General features: G+C 31.5%; 1 protein-coding gene across 1 annotated transcript; it reads left to right on the forward strand.

Annotated features, from left to right (window-relative positions):
- The first annotated feature begins 6,988 nt into the window (after positions 1 to 6,988).
- Positions 6,989 to 14,072, forward strand: LOC115976008. The gene is made up of 4 exons (XM_031097075.1): positions 6,989 to 7,555; positions 12,028 to 12,311; positions 12,964 to 13,191; positions 13,298 to 14,072. Exons 1-4 carry the CDS (start codon positions 7,147 to 7,149, stop codon positions 13,808 to 13,810), a joined length of 1,434 nt encoding a protein of 477 aa, XP_030952935.1. The 5' UTR covers positions 6,989 to 7,146; the 3' UTR covers positions 13,811 to 14,072.
- The last annotated feature ends 3,691 nt before the right edge of the window (positions 14,073 to 17,763 follow it).

The raw sequence follows: 17,763 nt of genomic DNA on the forward strand, positions 1-17,763 counted from the left end.
TTTATAAATAAATGAAAACAAGTCAACTAATTTATATATATATATATAAAGGCTAGATTCTTTTTCTAATGTATGTATTGCTTATAAAAATATTAACTAACAATATATTTTACATTTACATTTATAGAAAGTTATCCAAAATTAAAATTGATAAAATCTTATTTAAGATCGATTATATCACAAAATAATCTGAGTATATATATTGCTAATTGAAAAATGAAATATTAGCGGAACTTAAACACAAAACTATAATGTTCAATATAATTATTAGTAGTAATGATGCATCTCAAAATGGACTTATTGTCTAAAAAGCATCTTCATGCATCACACAGCATACCCACAACTTATTTTTGTCAGTCAGTGGATGGAAGCCAGTTTGGTGGCTATTGGTGTACACGTGTGTGTATATATATATATTGTTCCTGGAACATATTTAGATATCACGCTTCTTGGTGGACCTGAAAATTGGTATAAAGGTGTTCACTTTTTTGGAACTGTGGGATTATGGTATTCAAAATGGAGTTCTTGTGAATCATGAGGTACCTGACGACAATAGGAGTGTGTTCAAACACTGGGAAACTTTGTAAGTATCTGCATTCAACATTCTTTCCTTGCTTTATATTTAATTTGGTTTTTTTTTTCTTCCTTTGAAATTTCGAGGTCATGGTTGTCTTTCTCTGGTTTAAAATGACTCAAAAACTTGCTTTCAAACTTGGTAATTTGTTTGAAGACTCGAAGTCATGCATGCGTGTCCTAGTTGTGTTCTTTTTTTTTTGTGAAACATTGTGGGATACTACCAAGACACATAAGAACATTTATATTTTATTTTTCTTTTTAGTATCATGTTGAACACTTATCTAGTTATCTTTTATTAATTCTTTTGAATCTTATTTTTAGTTTGTATTATTATTTTTTAATGAAATTTTTAGTTTGTATTCTAATTACTAAACATAATTTATTAGTCTTGAATTCACTTTTTTATATATCTATTATTGTTCTTAAATTAATATGTGTTTAACATTATATGAACAAATAAATACTTAATAATATTTAATAATATATTTAATAATTAATTAATATATGTATCTCCACTGAATCGTGTACTAGTTTTTTTTAAATTTGTTGTGTCGCTCTGTCGTACCTTACTTGTATTTGTAACTGTATCCATGTCCATGCTTCCAAGATTGGGGATGACCATCCTCTGCCGGCAAAGCAGAAGTTTTGTTGTCACGTTCGTTTGGCTATCCTTCCTCAATTGTTCTAATAGCTGATGAAACTGGTACAAATTATTTCCTTACATCAAAGTTGCACCCAGTCAAAATTCGAGCAACCATTGTTACTGTGGCCAATGGACACACACTGGAGAAGCTTTTGCAAGTTCGTCTTCTCTTTGTTTGAGTTTGGGAACTAAGCATTTGTGAATTGTGATGGGTAGCCTACTGGGATGATGCTTTTGATTCAATTGTAGCTTCGAGATTGAACTCTAGTGGATGATCAGGAAAATGTTGCAGCCACACAGCCCACCAGATTTTCTATTGGTCTTAAAATTATGAGACCTAATCACAATTGACGTTTGAGCTAATCATTATTAACTTTTTGATAAAAGGAGAAAAAAATTGTAGAAAAATGGGCAAATGAAAGGTATGTTTCCAGGAAGGAGTAGCTTAAACTGCAAGTTAACATGTAGTTTGATTTGTCCTCCCAATTAGTCTTTACTTGTACATAATTTACATTATGTCAATCAAACATACTGCTGGTTTAGATTGCTGGTTTTTGACTTGTAACTTGTGTAACTCACCGACTCTTCCTTCTAACTCCTAACAATTAAAAAATATTTTATATCAAATTATACTACGTCATCCGTATCAAAATACTATAAACAAAAGACACGTGTGCAAAAATAACTATTCACAAACACATATTTTTTACTTGTTAGTAGATTAGTTATTTTTTACTGACATATCTCACACTTATTGGATTTGATATTGTTAATATGATATTATTTGATACCAAATACCTTCTCCCTATCAAGACCCCACTTTGCCCTCCCTTTCCTTGTTATTATTATTGTTTTTCTTCTGAAGGTACAAATGGTACAAAGGGAAGGACAAATGAGTTTCATGAAATTTATAAGAACGTCACTTGAAATTGACCAATTGAATTTCACAGCCCTTTCTTTGAAAACTAACTTCATTGCATTTGAGTGTATATATTTTATATACATATTTTTTGTTTCTTATTTTGGATGATGCAGCCCCTTTCTTGTGAAGTTAGATAGGAGATTCCCCCTTTATTTGTGTTTGGCAATCAAATGATACCTAATGAATAATGACACCTTTTTCTTGTAATGTTTTTGGCAATTGTCATGCAAACTTGTGGAGCAAAATTTTAACTAAAATTATATCTTATTGAATACAGTATGTTTTTTAATGAACCATTTTGCTTAGCTTAGTAATATTTGAGATTTCGAGTTGACTTAATGATTCTTAAGATCTTATGACATTTATTGGATTTTGATATTACTGACATAATAACATTTGATACCAAATACCTTCTCCCTATCAAGACCCCACTTTGCCCTCCCTTTCCTTGTTATTATTATTGTTTTTCTTCTTAAGGTACAAATGGTACAAAGGGAAGGACAAATGAGTTTCATGAAATTTATAAGAACGTCAGGTAAAAGGTACTTGAAATTGACCAATTGAATTTCACAGCCCTTTCTTTGAAAACTAACTTCATTGCATTTGAGTATATGTATTTTATATATATATATATATATATATATATATTTTGTTTCTTATTTTGGGTGATGCAGCCCCTTTCTTGTGAAGTTAGATAGGAGATTCCCCCTTTATTTGTGTTTGGCAATCAAATGATACCTAATGAGTAATGACACCCCTTTCTTGTAATGTTTTTGGCAATTGTCATGCAAACTTGTGGAGCAAAATTTTAACTAAAATTATATCTTATCGAATACAATATGTTTTTTAATGAACCATTTTGTTTAGCTTAGGAATATTTGAGATTTCGAGTTGACTTAATGATTCTTAAGATCTTATGACATTTATGAAATTCTGTATTTGAAACATTTTTGTCAGTATTTTGGAGCCACCTTTAAAGGATTTATCTTTGTAATAATCCGATATATATAGAACTAAAGGACTCCAAATACTCAAAAATAATAATTAAATATTTGAAGATATTAGGATATGAAAATTGTAAGATATTTTGAGGCTGCCCCCATTTCAAATTTTCAATTATTTGTCCAAAATGCTGTTGAAATATACATGAGAAGAAAGACCAATATCTTACAAGCAAAGCAAACCGCCGCAATCATACGCCTAACGCACGAGATACCAGCTAATGTGGGAAAAGTCCTTAGCCTCCAGAAGAACACCTCAAGTCAACCCAGCTATTGTTAACAACCTCATCAGTTGGTCGTCATCTAATCTGTCGACCAAATGTCACACATTTTTCAATCTTAGTCTGCTTAATAAAATCAAAAATTTCCACGCTTCATCTTGAGCGTGACTCTCACTCTCCAATCAGTTCAATGCACGTGTCCACATGATTGCTGTGTGGCAGTACAGGACAAATATTTGCAGGATGAATTGATAGTGTTCTCACGCTCTTGATATGAAAATGGGAAATGCGCTTCTTGGTTTTTGGGTCAGCGCTTTAGAAGCATCTATTGGCACAAGAGTTTATTTTTCAAACTTTCTATTCATATGGGTCCTCCCCAAGTAAGGCACTATAAGTTTTTTTCAATATATTTATCATGCATGCTTCTTATGGGTCCCACTTATTGTGAGCTTAATGGTAAGTTTAGATATCGTTTATTTGTTGAAATTGAAAAATTATTGTTGAAAGTACTGTAGATAAAAATAAAAATTAGTTGAAATAGTACAGTGAGACCCATAAATAGTGTCAAAAAGTTCAGTATGAGTCATGAATAGTAGTAAAAATAAGTTGAATAGTGAAATAATTTTCATTTTTCATCATAACCTATACGAACACTAATGCTTAGAAAATTAATTGAAATGACTTGGATTAAGTTTTGATAAAGTGATTAGTACCTCTTATCTTTGAGTGGTTAAGACTTAAGAGATCATAGAGAAGTACGATTGAATTGAAACATTTTTTTAAATTATAGAATATTCTTAGAGTATGATAAATGTATATTTTATCATCTCTCATTATAGTAAATTACACTTATTAAATTCATGATGAGACTCATAATTCATATAAAAAGAAAAGTAAGTTTTTATAGAATTCTCAAAATATTCAATAATTTTTCTTCTTTTATGGCACCAAAAAGAAAAGAATCATTGAAATTCTCTCATTAAATTAAAGCAATGTTGCACATAAAACATTTTTTACAATTATTGAGTTTGTAAATTGTTTTTGATTTTTGAAGTCATCATTAGGACACTAACATCGCTTTCTTGACTATTATTAATGACTTATTATATGAATAAAATAATTATGAATATGTTCTTAACAATATTGTGACTTTAATTTATCTTATTAATTTAATTTGCTTTGATGGGGGAGGTGGGCTTGTTTTAAGGAGCGAATATATATATTTTAAAATATAGAGGAAACTAATAGTTAAATAACTGATGTCAATTTGTGTGCCTTGCAACTTGCAAGCAATTTGCAAAGGTGTTGTTGATATATATGTTGAGCACGACCAAGACTAAATTGAATTGAGTGCAGAGCAGAGTCAAGCAAGGTAATAGGCTGCTCAATCCTAATTTGGACCACTATTAAGTTGCAATACAGATTAATTTTTTTTTTAATTGGGTTGATCCTAGGCTAAATCCTAAGCTTAATTAATAATACACACAAGTAATCTTGAGTTCCATTATGCTTGACAAGAACATTATAACAAATATGGGATTTGATTCGTTAAATAAATAAGCCTCTTGTCCACTTGCACTTCTGTCAAACACAATCAACATGATCCTTTTTGTTTTATTTATGGCTAAGCCAACCAACATGATTCGATTCACATAACTTTTCCCTTGCTTTATGATAAAACTAGTATGTAACTCATGCTTACACATGGGAATGAAGAATCGTAATGGTGCAATTAATATTAGCTTGGATTATTAAACATAAATGACATAGCTTGACTAGTACATTTGGAGGTACTAAAATAGTTTTTTCTTGCAATTTTCATGATGTTGGTTATGCTAAGTTTCTCATTACGTTGCTATTACATATATAATTTTGAAAATCACTATCGGATCTACATGTACAATATTAATTCTCAATTATTATCTGTGAAAGTCTACTAAATACAACACAAAATAAAATAATAAATTGGTCAAATAATATCTCTTAAATTAAATGGAGATAGGTGTATGAGATCGTTTAGCTCAATTAAAGTTTATTATGTTTAATATCTTTGTATACAAATATTTGAATAGAAATTGTATAAAAAATATATTCGTTAGTTCAGAGCTAGAAAAAATAATAACAAAATTCTAAACAACTTATTTTGTATGGAAAGCTAAGAAAAGCAAGATCCAATTTTGATTCTAATTGAATTTTCTATAAACTATGGTATAATATTTATTTATATAACCTAGTTAGTAATAGACTGTACATAGTTATGGTATATTACATAAATGACTTATAAATTTGAATTGTTTTTAATTATATGATTAGGTGTTTTGTGGTTTATTTATATTGGACTCCTCGTTTTCTACACTAAATTAACTCATTTGGTACAAAAATTTAAAAAAAAACTTAAATTAGATGGGACATGTAGCACAAAATTAAACTTTAATTGAATTCCAATTGGATTTTCTTTCAGTTTTACCTATTAATATATATATATATATATATATATATATAGATAGATAGATAGATTCCAAATAAAAATAAAAATGCTAAAACTAGTATTACCAATTTTACTTTTTTTTAAAAATTATAAATTAAGGTGGTAACAAATATAATGGGTACCCCCATCAACAATATAATAACAAAATTATTTAATTATCTTTTTGTTTTATGATTAACAATTAGGTCAAACTTATGTACAATTCTTTAGATGCAATATATTAGGTTCCTCCACTAAATACAAGACAAAACTTGTGGGGTGTGGCTTACCTCTAGTACTTTTTAAATTGTGAGTACTTTTTAAATTGTAATATTTTTTTATTTTAACGAGAGTCTGTCACATCATCCACTAAATAAATAAAATGTGAAGATTAAAACCTACTACCACTTACTTTTGTATATTTAAAATAAAAAGACATGTCCAGTTAAAAATATACTAGAAGTAAACCAAACTCAAACTTGTGTCTAGTGCTCTTGTCAAGATTATAAATTAAGTTGGTAAATATAATAGGTACCATATCAACAATATAATAACAAAATTATTTAGTTATCACTTTGTTTTATGATTAAAAATTAGGTAAAATTATATGTAATCTCTTGAATTAGATATATTATATTAGATTCTCTTATCAAATACAGGATAAAATTTGTATTCAATGCTCCAATATATTATACTTGTCAACATGATTACATATGACCAAAAGTAAACATGTGTCGTCATCTTGACGAATTTAGCGTATTGAAACACTAGACACAAGTCAAGTTCAATCCTTTAATTCATACACATTGTTGCATTGAATTTAATTCTTCTTATAATTAAAAAAAGAAAAAGAAAAGAAAGATACATCCAATAATTGAATTTTTTCTGAGAAACTAAAAATTGAATCTTTAGGTTATGCTATAAATCTATAATGTCTCATGCCTCACTAAATTAAATATGTTGATCTCTCTTTTTTATCTAACTTCATTACTATAACTAGAATAAAACAATTGAAAAGTTGTTACCAGTTCTGACCTAGAAAAATGTCATCAAATTTCCACAAACAAACACCACGCTCAACAACAAAAAAAAGTCCAAATCTCCATCATTCACCTATTTGAATTATTAATTTATTATTACAACCTTCCATATCTTTCAACTCCAAAGAAAGAAAATTCCCAGAAACCGACAAGTCCCCGCTGCCACGTCACCAACATCCCAAACCCCTCTCTCTTATTAATACCCTCGAAGCCTCTCAAACACTCTTCGCTTTGATCAAACATTGTTTCCACACAGAGCTGCGCAAAATTCCGAAAATGCCCATGGACCGAGTCCAACCCACCACGAGTCCAGACCAGAAATCTCCGGCGGTTCTCTCCATCGAGTGCCTAAAAGGCACTTCCACAGCCGACGAGTGGACCGGCGATTTTCTCCAGACCGGCGACATAGTCGAGGAGCTCCGAATCGGGAACTCGGGTCGGTTCAAATCGCCGTTCAAGAACGGAAAAAGTGGGGTCCAGAAGGTTCTGCACGAGTCGTTCAAGAAGAAAGAGACTTCGATTCTGGTCCGAGTTCGGAGAGGCGTGGACGAGTTCGCCGAGTTGCAAGCTTGTATTGTGCCTAACGACTCGCAGAAGAAGCAGTACATGCTTAGGTCCATCGCTGACCCGAATTACGCTGTCGGGTTCTTGGATCGGTCCGAGTCCGATTGCCTTCAGCTCCAAGGTGAGTGAGTGTGACTCGCTGGTTTTGACTTTTCCATCAACTCAGTTATCGTTTTCACACTGTTCATGATAATAATATATATATATATATATATCTATATATATATTTATAGGTTTTCAGTGAATACCGCGAATTATAGTAATTCGAATCCTAGCCCTACAATTTATAAATAAATGGTTTGGATTTTGCCACGTTGTCATTGCATTTAATACGTTGATTGTATGGAAAAAAACTTGCACCATGAATTTTAACCATGAATTTTCATGCACAAATATCTTCTTCTTTTTTTCTTTTTTTTAAGTGGCTATGTACAAATATCTAAACTATATCATTTAATAAGCATTAATTGATTTGCACTATGTTTAAAAAGTTAAATCGTGCAAAAAAATAGTTATAAAACCACAAACGTAGTGAATATGACTTTTGATAAGATAAATTTTCCTTCAAATCAGTTTAGAAGCAAATTTTTTAATTTTCAGAGTGAATTATTTAGCATATAAAATGCTACTAACTATGGCTGTTTTATTTATTTATTTATTTTTTATATAAATTGCTGTATTTAATTTTTTATATAAAAGCAATATAATTGAGATTTAATGTGCAACTTAAATTGTTTTGCATGCAACGCAACATACACTTAAATTGTTTTTTTCTATTATTATTATTATTTTTATTTTTTTAATTTCGGTTTTTCTTATTCATGATCAAATTCCAAAATTTAAGCGAAGACTTTGTCCAAGCAATTGTATGTAGCCCCCATTAACCCATTTGAAGTTGATGGCACTTGGTTTGTATATTCCACAGAGTTCAAATTTTGATTCTCAAATATAAAAAAAATAAAAGAAGAAGAAGAATTTTATAATTAGAGTTGCCATTGAAATACCCAGATGAATTTCCTCACGGGTTTTGAATTTTCTGTACCTTTTATTATAATCTCAAGTTGGTAAAACTGTAGATAGGACTTAGGAATGGCTGGTCAATTACACTACTCGATCCAGGGGCAGCACCACGTTAAGGCCAGGGTGGTCCCAGGACCACCCTGACCTGAAAATATATATATAATAATTTATAATTTTTTATTTGTTTACCCTTCAAACAAAATTTGGGAGCACCCTCAGTTTTTTTTATGCCAATAAAATTAAATTTTGCTCCATAATTTGTTCTACATTCAGTGGATGGATGATTGCTAGGTTGTGTACATTGAAAGAAATGTAGTTTGTAGCATTAATAATAAGACTATCATGCAACGATTTCAAAGTATAAAAACTCGTAGAAGGTAATTGTAAACTTTATGTATTTGCGTGTTTTTTTTTATTGTCGTTGTTGTCAATATATGAATTTATCTTTTTATTAAATTGTGTAATTTATATTTTTTAAGAAACATCATGAAAAATATTTTTGGAGCCGTTCCTGACTTGATCGACTGTAGATGAGACCAACACCCACAACCTGCACACACACCCTTCATAAATTAATTCGAGAAAATCTTTTAGATACAAAAAAGCCCAAAAAAATTAGTTAAACCTTCCTTGATAAAGTGTGGTTCGAGTACTCTGTTTGGTCTATCATCTTAAACTCACATTTTTATATTTTAAACAACATTATATATATTTTCACATACTTTTTCACCCACACGTATCTCAAAAAATTAAAAACAATCTTTCGCAAACACCTCTAAATAGTTGTATACAGTATATTCCATGGAGTTATTAAACAACTTTTTGGTGATTATCATCGGTATTAGAAAACTCAATTGAAATGACTGATTTAACAGGTTCAAAACCTATATTATTTTCTGTCAGATTCCTTAATTTCCTTAATTAGTTTTGCTACATGAGCTGGTAATTTGTCCAATTTATCAAATCATTCAACTTTTTCTTTTTTATATATCTTTTCTAGAACTTTTTTTTTCAATTTTTTAATTTTTTTTCCTTCAATATTTAATAATATTGCATTTTCTAAATCTAAATGAAATAAAGTTTTTTTTTTTAAAAAAAAAATTACTATTTTACTTATAATAAGTGTATATGATCAAACAATTAGTGGTTGATTATTATTGTATTTTTTTTTTTTAAATGTGAATCAGTGATCACTTTGCGGTTCACGAGTCAATTTTTAAAACTTTTGTTTTTTTGGGTTTTCTCCCGTGAAAGATCATCATTTTTTTGACAGGGTCATATATAGAAAGCTACTTAACAAAAAAAAGTTTATATAAAGAGAATGCTTTTGATTTTACCCCACTTATATTTTCTTGAAGCCTAGCTCCTTTATATTCTTTATCTTCTTATTTAAAAGGCTTAGATCCCAGGGAAAAAATAAAAGTGAAAAATGAATGGCTTATGAGTCTTTTTATTTATTCAAAGGTAAAATCATTTACGAAAATTGGATTGAAATATGAAAGCAACATATTTTTCTCGCCCACAACCACAACTGCGTGATACTCATGATTATCTTTATCAAAATTGACATTAATGCTGTGTTTGGTTGTAACTTGTATGGGACCATTTTCCACTTCACCTACTTTGTCAATTTCTTGCAAATCACAATCCCACTCAAGACTAGATCTTTTACTTTTTACAATTGAGCATGATATATGGACTCTAGAGTTTAGACTACATAAACCTCCATCCCAAAAAAAAAAAAAAAATTCAAAACTAACAGAAAAAAAAAATAAAAAAAAAATTTGTTTTTTAGTTCTCAAAGTTTATTTTTGTAGCTCTTTAAATATAAACTATCCTAAAAAAGGCGCATTGATTCTCTCACAGTTTATTTATTTATTTATTTTTCACACCAGCTATTTCAGGTTTTAACTTTTAAGTATGGATATTAATTAAAAAATGTGCACAATAGACGTTATAGGTATGAAGTGTACAATAAGGAATGTAAAATGCTAATATTTTCCGTAAAAAATTTAGGGTTAGTGTACTATAAATATTGAGGATTGTATCCTTTGACACAACATTTGATTGGAGATTGAAGATGATAAACTAAATATTTGGTCTAAAATAATACATATAGGGATGTAATTTGTTTCAAGACATTTTCACCTCTCATAGACTCATAGAAATATATTTTCCTTCTCACTTTGATATGTAGAACTATATTAATGATCACAACCTTTATTTTTTCCTATCCTATCTTATGATGTCAGCCAACCCTTTATGAACTAATTGTGGGTTCACCATCTTTTACTTCTAGTCATTTCTGCTACTCACTTATGGTAGTGTATGCTCTATTTTTGTGTTTTTGTAATATATTATTTCAATCCTAGTTCAGCTGTGGTATTGGCTCCTTTTCTATGCTGACTAGATTTTTGAGTTCCCTTTGGGTGGCATGCAAAACATAATGGAATTTGTTTCCATTGAATATAGAGGCCTCTCTTGATCAAGAACTCACTGTCTCACTTATAAATTCCCCCACACTCCAACCATAGATGGATCCTCTCTTTCTAAATAAACATTGTGTCAACATCTTAAATAGGCATGCCTTGTTCCACAACGCAGTAAAGGTAGCAACCAGTTGTGTGCAAAATTTATTTATTTGTTGTCAGGGATTCTTCTGTATTGCATTTATCTTAGCATGAACCTTGACATTGCCAATTTCTTATTATTCACATTTAAAAAAAAGTTAAACTAATGTCTTTAGAGTCGTGATCAAGTATTATTAGAACAGAATTTCTTCTTTTTATATAATTAATACAGTTCGCTCTCTCTCTCTCTCTCTCTCTCTCTCTCTCTCTCTCTCTTTTTGTGCGCACGTGTGTGTTAAAATTGCACATAGATGGATCCTCTCTTTCAAAACTAAATAAACATTGTGTCAAGTGTCAACATCTTAAATAGGCATGCCTTGTGCCACAACACGGTAAAGGTAGCAACCAGTTGCGTGCAATTTTATTTGTTATCAGGGATTCTTCTGTATTACAGTTATCTTAGCATGACCCTTGATGTCTCCAATTTCTTATTATTCGCATTTAAAAAAAAGATAAAATAATGTCTTTAGAAGTGTGATCAAGTATATTATTAGAACAGAATTTCTTCTTTTTATATAATTAATACAGTTCTCTCTCTCTCTTTGTGCGTGTGTGTTACAACCCAAATCCATATAATATGTTTCAGAATGGCACACTCTCTCTATATGCATTGGTAATAATCTTTGACAGATTTATAAAAATTAAAATAATAAAAAATTTGACAGAATCCAACTAGCAGTTGGTGCTGCAGTACAAGAGCCAGTTTATTCCATATTGCTGTCCGGGTGGAAATAATTGATGCTTGAACGATAGAACTGCCTCTAATTCTTTCTTCGCTATGGGCTATTATTTCTGCTGTACCATCAAACTAGAGGCTGATGACAGTATCTGCATGAGAACTAATTAAGTCCATGAAATCAAATTTTACCTTTATTTATTTATTTATATATTACCTATCTCAATATTCTACTTGAAATGTGAAATAATGAGCTCCACCTTACAGCTTCAAGGAGTGACAGGATGGTAAATGAACTATCCAGGACTCGGCTTCAAGATGGATATGTTTCATATCGGTGGGAGAAGAGGATGCAGGAGTTTCTGTCAGTTCCCTTTTCCAGCTGCTTTCTCTCCATACTTCTCCTTCCTAAAGCTTCAGATCAAGGCACTTCTCACTACAATGACTTGGAAGACACGCTTGCTAGGGCAAATGCATGGCTCAATGCATCTCAGGCCTCTGGAGTTCCAATAGTCTTCATGAACGTGCAGACTGAGTCACTGCTTACAAAGGTAAACTTCTCATCTCAACAAAGCAATAGGACTGAAACTTTTGGATTGGTTTTGGTCCTGTAATGAGATATATAAGCATTCTGCAGTAATTAACCTTTGATGGTATTATTAATGGCATGCCTTTATAGTTTGCATTGTGGAAAGTATGATGTGTACTGTATTACAGCTTCATGTTTATACTTTGACAAAAATAGTGAAGGATAAGCCACAGAATGTTTTTGAGAATTTCCTAGTAAGTTTCTAAGCAGCAATCCAGGGTGATGTCAAGGCTAATTCTAAAAAAGATTACTAAAAAGGAGGGAACAAATATCGTTGTTTTTCAATTGAAACTGACAATGACCAGTTTTGAAGTCCAAAGGTAGCCACATCATGGTTAAGCACTATCTTCCTCCTCCACCTTCCTTGCCAATTGCCATCCTTTATCCATGCATATGCTTGATAGATTCTGATGCTGCCATGTCCAAAAAGGCAAAAACATTTTAAAGCTACAAATTTCTTAATGATATTTTGGAATAGTTCTTGGTATAATACATACAATAGGATATCTCTTCAATAGGAGAGTATTATCTTTAATTCTTATTAGACAGACTATGTAATCTTGTTGATCCGCTAGTATCATATGACAGTTATAACTATATTTCTCATGTCACAGATCTCTGGAAAAACAGCTTCTTCCACAGTGAATGCAGGGTCCTTGTCTGATTTGTCTAATCTTGCAAATGCAAGCCTATATGGTTTTGAGGATTACCACGGGGTAGACATTGGTGTTGTTAGAGCAGTTCGTCTCTGGTATGCTTGTCTTGGAGGAGAGTTTGCAATTGAAATCAAGCTAAGAGAAGACGACACAAAGCTTGGATTCGCTATTAGCCGGACAGAAGAGGTTTGCTAACTAACTCTCCAGGCCCTGAGGATATGCTGATGCTATATTTAGTTGGAATTATATCTTCTCAAGGCAATTTGCTTATATTTTGTTTGTTAACTGACAGGGATTTATTTTCATCTCATCAGTTATTGATGATGATGAAAATGCACCTTCAACCCGGTCAGGGCTACGCAATTTGTATAAAGAAGCTACAAACTCATCTATGCTGCTGGTGGTCTCAAGAGTTGCCAATCAGAAGGTCCTACCATGGATAGTTTCATCAACGGGAGCAATTCGATGCTTTGACACTGTTTCACTCAGCCAGAAGCTCTCATTGCACCGGCATGCCAAGGTTCCAATTACCATTCATGTGTTGTTGTGGGATAGAGCATTGGCTGTACCAAGTGGTGCCAACAGGTCTAGAGCTGCTACCCCTTCTGTTATGCAATTACCACCTGAAGTTCAATTGTCACGCCTTCCTGATGAGAATCAAATACAGCTTCTGCCACCTGAAGTTCCTTGTGGTAGTAGTAGAGTTGTTGGTGATCATGGACCAGAAATAAGGCTTGAGCGAGACACGGCTGGGGAATCCTCCTTTAGATTCCATGATTTTGCACTTGCAAGCAATTGGGTATGACTCTGGTTTTTCAGTTAAGGTGCTTTCTTTTGTTAATGGTTGTAAATAGAGAAGTTTCAAAATTAGGCATGTAATGTGTTAGAAATTGCTTGACTTAGAAAATCAAGAATAGAAAGTATAGAACCAGAAACAACACGACAAAACTACAAAATCAGAATATGTAATTGTAAGTCATGGCCTTCCTATGAGGATGAGGGTGCGTGTATGTGAGAAAACTATGTGATTATAGTTAAGTGGAAATTTTTATTTTCTTTTGCTTGTTCTCCTTTGCGTAGGAGTTGAATAATTGGTTGTACATAACTGGCAAATCTCCTTGGGGATACGAAAGGAATTCTGACTCTCTAAAAGACCTTGTTGATCATAATTCAAACATACTAAACCTCTTCAAGTGAGAAAGAAAGAAACTTGTGTTTAGTTTTTTCCCCCCTTGTACAGTGTATTTGGTAGTTTGGAGGGAAAGGAGCGTTGAGGTTAAGGAGAAGAAGGGGAGGAGAGGAATGGTTACCCCTTCCCTTCATTTGGATGTAAAAAGTAATAGTGGGAAGGAGTAAATATCCTTCTCCTTTGTTTGAATATTTTAAAAATTAAGTAGAGATGGGATAGAGAAGAAGACTGATTATTTAAATGAACAATTATGATCCTATTTTGTTAATATTAGAGAAATAGATAAAAACTGATACTGTAAGGTACAAAATTGACAATTTAAATATCTTAAATATAAGTGGAATTTTTATCCTCTCATCCCCTCCAAATTCCCCCAATATGGGAGAAAAAAAAAACGAGGGGTTTGAAAGGGTAAAATAACCCTCAAAATCCCCTTAAATGCTTCTTCTTGGGCCTTAAAAAAATCCAAAAGGTTCATTCAACTCTTCCCTTCCTTGTACTCTCTACTCCCTTTTCCTTCCTCTCCATCCAAATACTGTGAGGTCCTTAATAACTTTGAAAAGTCCTTTTCAAGGTCCCTAGTGAATTTACACCACCCATTGCCTGTCAAGAGGGAAAATGCTTTTAGGAATCTGACGTGTGGTCAAGCCCATGAGCTTTCATTACAAAATCTCTGAGACTTGTGCTTTAAAGGGGCTAGTGCATTACAGAATGTCATGTGCATGAAGCGTGGCATGTCACCAATGGTTGTGTGGGCTTCTAAATGGGCTAGTTCATTACAGAATCTTCACTAGTTAATGTCCTTGATCACCCAACTGCTATTTAGGAAAATTGGTCTCCTTCCTCCCTCTTGTGCTTCTTAAACTTGCTCCAATAGTCTGCAACCCTTGCACTATTTGAGAAGTCCAACAGACCAAAATCCAAAAGTCAACTAAATTTTTATACCTTGTCTTTTTTTAGCCAAAGGCCAAAAGCTTAAAGCATTCATATCAATCCGTCTAAAACTTTTCTTCTATTTTACCATAACTTGTCTTTTTTTAGCCAAAGGCCAAAAGCTTAAAGCATTCGTATCAATCCGTCTAAAACTTTTCTTCTATTTTACCATAACAACTAACTTTTTCTATTTTACAAAACCATTTTGCAAAAACACTTACATCAGATTATCTATCATACACCCTCTTTTATTTAAATAATATTTTTCACTTTTTTTTTTTTAATAATTATTTCACACCTACCCCATGGCCCCAACCACCTCAACACACTCCAAACTCTTTATTTCTCTAAGTTTTTATCCTTCTTCCTTTGCAATTTGGGTTTGATTTTGGGTGGTGATTTTGGATGGATTTCTCCACTACTATGGGTGGTCATTTTAGGCAAAAATTCGATATTGCTTCTTCTTCTTTGGCATCTTCTTCTTCTTCTACTACTTCTTCATCTTCTTCTTCTTTTGCAATTTAGGTTTGATTATTTATATAGGTTTGATGATTTTTATTTTTATTTTTTAGGAGAGGGTTTAATGAATTTGGGGGCTAGATTTATAATAAATTTGATGATTTGTATAGATTTGTTGTTGGGTTCAAGAGAAGATAGAGGAGAAAGAAAGCAGAGGAAGTGAGAGAATTGAATGAGAGAGGAGAAAGGAAAATAAAATAGAAAGTTACGGTAGTCATGTAAATATACACAAGTGTTGTAGCAATAATGGAAATGCATAATATTATAAAGGGATTGATGTGGGTAGATTTTGAGCAAAAATGTATAAAATAATAGACTTTTTCTATTATAAAAGGATTGGTATGAGTGCTCTTATATAGGAAAATAATACGCGTACACTTTATTCTCTCTCTCTCTCTCTCTCTCTCTCTCTCTCTCTCTCTCTCTCTCTCTCTCTCTCTCTCTCTCTCTCTCTCTCTCTCTCTCTCTCTCTCTCTCTCTCTCTCTCTGTGAAATCCTGAATTTAAACATTTTAGTGGTGAGGATCTTAGAACTTTGGAGCATACTCTCTATGTGTCTTAGTTTATTTTTTTAATAAAATTTGTTGTATAGAAAAAATAAAAACTTTGTATGCAAAATAATTTTATAAAATTGTATCCAAAATAACTACTTTTAATCTATTAACATAGTAATTATATTGCAATCTTATCCAAATTGCGTAGTTTGTCAAGTTTAATACTATTTTTTCATTGGTTAAGATTGCAATATAATTAATATGTTCATATTTTTTGGTTAATAGTAGAGTAACCCAGTTTGATACTTATCCAAATTTCAAAGTTTGTATGCAATTTGAATAAGATTGCAATATAATTAAAAAAATAAAAACTTTGCAATTTGGATAAGTATGAAATTGGGTTACTCTACTATTAACCAAAAAATATGAACGTATTAATTATATTGCAATCTTAACCAAGGAAAAAAAGTGTATTAAACTAGACAAACTATGCAATTTGGACAAGATTGCAATATAATTAACTCTTTAAACAATATTATTATTTAATCCTTTGCAATTTGGATAAGATTGCAATATAATTAATATGTTAATAGATTAAAGTAGTTATATTTAATCCTTAATCTTTTTTTTTTGGGTGACATATCAACAATTTTGTTGAATTGCATAATAGGCACATTGGATGAGTTTGGGTGAGACACTTTACAAAATTATTGTATAATTCAAAGCTCATATAAAGTGGTAGTCATCAATTAACATACACTTTCAGTTCCCACACTTTCTCGAGAAACAAACACAAAAGCTGGCAACCAAAGCTGCTAAGAAGTCAGCTCTGGGGAGCGAAGGAGTGAAAATGCCACACAGGTTCAGGCCCAAAACCGCGGCTCTTAAAGAGATCAGGAAAATTTCATTTTTTATATATTTAATTATTGTGGTTTTTTTTTATTTGTTTATTTTTTATAAGACACTACATAATCAAAGTACCACTATAAAAAGGGCCTAACTCTTGCAGTAGTAGACTGAGTTTATAAATAAGGAACACTAGACACACATAACCGATGTGAGACAAGCGTCCCTATAATTTTTTTCTTTGAGATATGGAAATACTTATTAGAATACACACGAAAGTATATACTAGTGTTGTTTGTGATATATACTAGTGTTTTAATTATTGTGTTTTAGTTAATTGTGGTTTTTAACTTTTTACGATCGATAAGGAATAATTGCAAAGAAAAAAAAATTTATAGTAGCTTTAACAAACCAAAGGATTGATTAATAGCTGTTTTGTTATTTATGAAATTTACTGTGATTCTATTTACAGAGGTGAATTGGTTAGTCTTTCAACATTGCATAATTTAGATAATGAATTTGTGGATGAACGCAGTAAATGTTGTTTGTGATTATTACTGTTATTTTAAATCTAAAGGTTTGGAAATTTGGTTAAAGGTTGTTGAAACTTCGTAATTGTTCCTAGTTGATAATGAGATTTTGGCAATATTTAGAGACAAGTTGGTTGAATGGAATATGTCCTTGAAATTAATTTGAATTGATGGGGTGGAACCGTAAAATATTGGAGTCTGCATAGAGGCCTTAAAATTGTGTTTGTTGCTGATGCAATTTATTGGTT

Source organism: Quercus lobata, chromosome 1 (genome assembly GCF_001633185.2).
Source record: "Quercus lobata isolate SW786 chromosome 1, ValleyOak3.0 Primary Assembly, whole genome shotgun sequence".
Classification (NCBI taxonomy): domain Eukaryota; kingdom Viridiplantae; phylum Streptophyta; class Magnoliopsida; order Fagales; family Fagaceae; genus Quercus; species Quercus lobata.